The sequence below is a fragment of the Oncorhynchus nerka genome, linkage group LG8 (assembly GCF_034236695.1).
Source record: "Oncorhynchus nerka isolate Pitt River linkage group LG8, Oner_Uvic_2.0, whole genome shotgun sequence".
Classification (NCBI taxonomy): domain Eukaryota; kingdom Metazoa; phylum Chordata; class Actinopteri; order Salmoniformes; family Salmonidae; genus Oncorhynchus; species Oncorhynchus nerka.
This window is the reverse complement of record NC_088403.1, coordinates 907,994-914,592: the sequence shown is the minus strand read 5'-3', so window position 1 is coordinate 914,592 and position 6,599 is coordinate 907,994. Positions and strand designations below refer to the sequence as shown.

The following is a 6,599-nucleotide window of genomic DNA, read 5'->3' as shown; positions in this document are numbered from 1 at the left end:
AACAAGTGACCGGGAGGAACAAGCCTGGGGCAGATGCCTGTAGACCAGGGTTTCAAGCCTGGGGCTGAATGGTCTGCTCACTAAAAGGCAGAAGAGAGAGAACCATTTGGGGTTTGAGGCAGCAGGAGACTGGTCTTTTATAAGGCAGAAAAGGCAAGCCTGGGAGTCATTCAGACTGGTCAGCCTATAAGGCAGAGAGAGGGAACAAGCCTGGGGCTTGAATTGGTCTGCTTTAAGGCAGATTTTAAACATGGGGCTGGAGACAAATTTCTCATTTTTAAGGTTAAAGACAGAGACAAAGCCTGGGGCTGGAGACTGGTTTCACTATAAAAAATGGGGCTGTTTTATTTTTTAAATTTTATTTTCAGGCAGAAGAGAGGACAAGCCTGGGGCAGGAGACCTATAAGGCAGAAGAGAGAGAACAAGCCTGGGGCTGGAGACTGGTCATCTATAAGGCAGAAGAGAGAGAAAAAGCCTGGGGCTGGAGACTGGTCTGCTCACTATAAGGCAGAAGTTTGGGAACAAGCCTGGGGCTGCTGGCTCACTATAAGGCAGAAGAGAGAACAAGCCTGGGGCTGAGACTGGTCCACCTATAAGGCAGAAGAGAGAGAACAAGCCTGGGGCTGGAGACTGGTCTGCTCACTATAAGGCGGAGCCTGGGGCTTTCTGCTCACTATAACAGAGAAAGCCTGGGGCTGAGACTGGTCTGCTCACTATAAGGCAGACCACCATCCAAGCCTGGGGCTGGAGGTTTAATAACACAGAGAAAGAGCCTGGGGCTGAGACTGGTCTGCTCACTAAGGGGCTGAGAGCCAGACCATCCAGACTCACGTGGGCTGGATTTCTAGAATACGACCAGTGAGAAAGACTCAGGCTGTAGACCAGGGGTTCCATGAAAATGAAGACGATTGGAACCATCCCTCTCTGAGGCTAGGAGGTTTTATAGCAGCAGAGAAAGACTGGTCATTGGACACTGTGAGACCACCATCCCTCTCTGAGGCGGAGGTTTTAAACATTAAACAAACAGAGAAAGACTGGCGATATTTAAAACACTGTGTTTTATTTTTACCATTATTTTCAGGAGGGGAAGGTCTTAACCTCGTTTTTTCACATCAGGAGAAAGACTTGGTTTGGAACCACTGCTGGACACTGAGAGACCACCATCCCTCTCTGAGGCTGAGGTTTAATACACAGAGAAAGACTGGCTGGACACTGTGAGACCACCATCCCTCTCTGAGGCGGAGGTTTAATACACAGAGAAAGACTGGCTGGACACTGTGAGACCACCATCCCTCTCTGAGGCGGAGGTTTAATACACAGAGAAAGACTGGCTGGACACTGTGAGACCACCATCCCTCTCTGAGGCGGAGGTTTAATACACAGAGAAAGACTGGCTGGACACTGTGAGACCACCATCCCTCTCTGAGGCGGAGGTTTAATACACAGAGAAAGACTGGCTGGACACTGTGAGACCACCATCCCTCTCTGAGGCGGAGGTTTAATACAGAGAAAGACTGGCTGGACACTGTGAGACCACCATCCCTCTCTGAGGCTGAGGTTTAATACACAGAGAAAGACTGGCTGGACACTGTGAGACCACCATCCCTCTCTGAGGCTGAGGTTTAATACACAGAGAAAGACTGGCTGGACACTGTGAGACCACCATCCCTCTCTGAGGCGGAGGTTTAATACACAGAGAAAGACTGTCTGGACACTGTGAGACCACCATCCCTCTCTGAGGCGGAGGTTTAATACACAGAGAAAGACTGGCTGGACACTGTGAGACCACCATCCCTCTCTGAGGCTGAGGTTTAATACACAGAGAAAGACTGGCTGGACACTGTGAGACCACCATCCCTCTCTGAGGCGGAGGTTTAATACACAGAGAAAGACTGTCTGGACACTGTGAGACCACCATCCCTCTCTGAGGCGGAGGTTTAATACACAGAGAAAGACTGGCTGGACACTGTGAGACCACCATCCCTCTCTGAGGCTGAGGTTTAATACACAGAGAAAGACTGGCTGGACACTGTGAGACCACCATCCCTCTCTGAGGCGGAGGTTTAATACACAGAGAAAGACAGGATGGACAAAATGCTGATTCTTCTTGGGTTAAAAAGGCTGAACAATGATCATCAAATATAAACTGAAGAATGATTTGCCTCAGAACCAGATTATAAAACATCACAGAAAAACATGAATGTAACAATAAACGTGTGGAAAAGCTGAACATTTATAAAAAACAAAAAATCCCAAAACGTGATCATTTATCAAGTCCATAACAAAGCAACACAATGTGTCTTTCGTGTCACCAGGAACAAACACTTGTACAACTAATAGGTGTTCACATGACAGGAAGTTGGTGAACAGGCTTGTGGGTAATGACTGGAGCAGAATCGGTGGAACGGTATTAAATACATCACACGTGGTTTCCATGGTTTCCGGGTGTTTGATGTCATTTCCATTTGCTTCGTTTCCGGACATTTCTACGAGCCGTCCTCCCGTCAGCAGCCTCCTGTGCTTCACATGTCCTCACTGTCGAAGGACTCGGAGCACTGGAGAAAGATCTCCTCACGGTCCCTCATAGCAGACAGACACACGTCCTATAGGGAGAGAGAACCTGTTACCTGGAGGACAGACAGACAGGTCCTATACGGAGAACCTGTTACCTGGAGGACAGACAGACAGGTCCTATAGGGAGGACCTGTTACCTGGAGGACAGACAGACAGACAGACAGGTCCTATACGGAGAGAGAACCTGTTATCTGGAGGACAGACAGACAGGTCCTATACGGAGAGAGAACCTGTTACCTGGAGGACAGACAGGTCCTATACGGAGAGAGAACCTGTTACCTGGAGGACAGACAGACAGGTCCTATACGGAGAGAAGAACCTGTTATCTGGAGGACAGACAGGTCCTATACGGAGAGAGAACCTGTTACCTGGAGGACAGACAGGTCCTATAAGGAGAGAGAACCTGTTACCTGGAGGACAGACAGACAGACAGGTCCTATATGGAGAGAGAACCTGTTATCTGGAGGACAGACAGACAGGTCCTATACGGAGAGAGAACCTGTTATCTGGAGGACAGACAGACAGACAGGTCCTATACGGAGAGAGAACCTGTTACCTGGAGGACAGACAGGTCCTATACGGAGAGAGAATCTGTTATCTGGAGGACAGACAGACAGGTCCTATACGGAGAGAGAACCTGTTATCTGGAGGACAGACAGACAGGTCCTATACGGAGAGAAGAACCTGTTATCTGGAGGACAGACAGACAGGTCCTATACGGAGAGAGAACCTGTTATCTGGAGGACAGACAGACAGGTCCTATATGGAGAGAGAACCTGTTATCTGGAGGACAGACAGACAGACAGGTCCTATATGGAGAGAGAACCTGTTATCTGGAGGACAGACAGACAGACAGGTCCTATACGGAGAGAGAACCTGTTACCTGGAGGACAGACAGACAGGTCCTATAAGGAGAGAGAACCTGTTATCTGGAGGACAGACAGACAGGTCCTATACGGAGAGAAGAACCTGTTATCTGGAGGACAGACAGACAGGTCCTATACGGAGAGAGAACCTGTTATCTGGAGGACAGACAGACAGGTCCTATACGGAGAGAGAACCTGTTACCTGGAGGACAGACAGGTCCTATAGGGAGAGAGAACCTGTTACCTGGAGGACAGACAGACAGGTCATATACGGAGAGAGAACCTGTTACCTGGAGGACAGACAGGTCCTATACGGAGAGAGAACCTGTTACCTGGAGGACAGACAGGTCCTATAGGGAGAGAGAACCTGTTATCTGGAGGACAGACAGACAGACAGGTCCTATATGGAGAGAGAACCTGTTATCTGGAGGACAGACAGACAGGTCCTATACGGAGAGAGAACCTGTTATCTGGAGGACAGACAGACAGGTCCTATACGGAGAGAGAACCTGTTATCTGGAGGACAGACAGACAGGTCCTATAGGGAGAGAGAACCTGTTACCTGGAGGACAGACAGGTCCTATACGGAGAGAGAACCTGTTACCTGGAGGACAGACAGACAGGTCCTATACGGAGAGAGAACCTGTTACCTGGAGGACAGACAGACAGACAGGTCCTATACGGAGAGAGAACCTGTTACCTGGAGGACAGACAGACAGGTCCTATACGGAGAGAGAACCTGTTATCTGGAGGACAGACAGACAGGTCCTATACGGAGAGAGAACCTGTTACCTGGAGGACAGATAGGTCCTATACGGAGAGAGAACCTGTTACCTGGAGGACAAACAGACAGGTCCTATACGGAGAGAGAACCTGTTACCTGGAGGACAGACAGACAGACATGTCCTATACGGAGAGAGAACCTGTTATCTGGAGGACAGACAGACAGATCCTATACGGAGAGAGAACCTGTTATCTGGAGGACAGACAGACAGGTCCTATACGGAGAGAGAACCTGTTACCTGGAGGACAGACAGACAGACAGGTCCTATACGGAGAGAGAACCTGTTACCTGGAGGACAGACAGACAGGTCCTATACGGAGAGAGAACCTGTTACCTGGAGGACAGACAGACAGACAGATCCTATACGGAGAGAGAACCTGTTACCTGGAGGACAGACAGACAGGTCCTATACGGAGAGAGAACCTGTTATCTGGAGGACAGACAGACAGACAGACAGGTCCTATAGGGAGAGAGAACCTGTTACCTGGAGGACAGACAGACAGACAGGTCCTATACGGAGAGAGAACCTGTTACCTGGAGGACAGACAGACAGGTCCTATACGGAGAGAGAACCTGTTACCTGGAGGACAGACAGACAGGTCCTATACGGAGAGAGAACCTGTTACCTGGAGGACAGACAGACAGGTCCTATACGGAGAGAGAACCTGTTACCTGGAGGACAGACAGACAGGTCCTATACGGAGAGAGAACCTGTTATCTGGAGGACAGACAGACAGACAGAGGTCCTATAGGGAGAGAACCTGTTACCTGGAGGACAGACAGACAGACAGGTCCTATACGGAGAGAGAACCTGTTACCTGGAGGACAGACAGACAGGTCCTATACGGAGAGAGAACCTGTTACCTGGAGGACAGACAGACAGGTCCTATACGGAGAGAGAACCTGTTACCTGGAGGACAGACAGACAGGTCCTATACGGAGAGAGAACCTGTTACCTGGAGGACAGACAGACAGGTCCTATACGGAGAGAGAACCTGTTGTTATACGGAGAGAGAACCTGTTATCTGGAGGACAGACAGGTCCTATACGGAGAGAGAACCTGTTACCTGGAGGACAGACAGACAGGTCCTATACGGAGAGAGAACCTGTTACCTGGAGGACAGACAGACAGGTCCTATACGGAGAGAGAACCTGTTATCTGGAGGACAGACAGACAGACAGGTCCTATACGGAGAGAGAACCTGTTACCTGGAGGACAGACAGACAGGTCCTATACGGAGAGAGAACCTGTTACCTGGAGGACAGACAGACAGGTCCTATACGGAGAGAGAACCTGTTATCTGGAGGACAGACAGACAGGTCCTATATGGAGAGAGAACCTGTTATCTGGAGGACAGACAGACAGACAGGTCCTATACGGAGAGAGAACCTGTTACCTGGAGGACAGACAGACAGGTCCTATAAGGAGAGAGAACCTGTTATCTGGAGGACAGACAGACAGGTCCTATACGGAGAGAAGAACCTGTTATCTGGAGGACAGACAGACAGGTCCTATACGGAGAGAGAACCTGTTATCTGGAGGACAGACAGACAGGTCCTATACGGAGAGAGAACCTGTTACCTGGAGGACAGACAGGTCCTATAGGGAGAGAGAACCTGTTACCTGGAGGACAGACAGACAGGTCATATACGGAGAGAGAACCTGTTACCTGGAGGACAGACAGGTCCTATACGGAGAGAGAACCTGTTACCTGGAGGACAGACAGGTCCTATAGGGAGAGAGAACCTGTTATCTGGAGGACAGACAGACAGACAGGTCCTATATGGAGAGAGAACCTGTTATCTGGAGGACAGACAGACAGGTCCTATACGGAGAGAGAACCTGTTATCTGGAGGACAGACAGACAGGTCCTATACGGAGAGAGAACCTGTTATCTGGAGGACAGACAGACAGGTCCTATAGGGAGAGAGAACCTGTTACCTGGAGGACAGACAGGTCCTATACGGAGAGAGAACCTGTTACCTGGAGGACAGACAGACAGACAGGTCCTATACGGAGAGAGAACCTGTTACCTGGAGGACAGACAGACAGACAGGTCCTATACGGAGAGAGAACCTGTTACCTGGAGGACAGACAGACAGGTCCTATACGGAGAGAGAACCTGTTACCTGGAGGACAGACAGACAGGTCATATACGGAGAGAGAACCTGTTACCTGGAGGACAGACAGGTCCTATACGGAGAGAGAACCTGTTACCTGGAGGACAGACAGGTCCTATAGGGAGAGAGAACCTGTTATCTGGAGGACAGACAGACAGACAGGTCCTATATGGAGAGAGAACCTGTTATCTGGAGGACAGACAGACAGGTCCTATACGGAGAGAGAACCTGTTATCTGGAGGACAGACAGACAG

General features: G+C 49.8%; 1 protein-coding gene across 1 annotated transcript in view; it reads right to left on the bottom strand.

Moving 5' to 3' along the window:
* Positions 1 to 1,572: 1,572 nt before the first annotated feature.
* Positions 1,573 to 6,599, bottom strand: part of LOC135572803 (stimulated by retinoic acid gene 8 protein homolog) — a 101,963-nt gene continuing 96,936 nt past the window's right edge. The window contains exon 9 of the mRNA XM_065021221.1: positions 1,573 to 2,603. Coding sequence (XP_064877293.1) covers positions 2,523 to 2,603 — 81 coding nt within the window. The 3' untranslated portion in view covers positions 1,573 to 2,522. The remainder of the gene's footprint in view (positions 2,604 to 6,599) is intronic.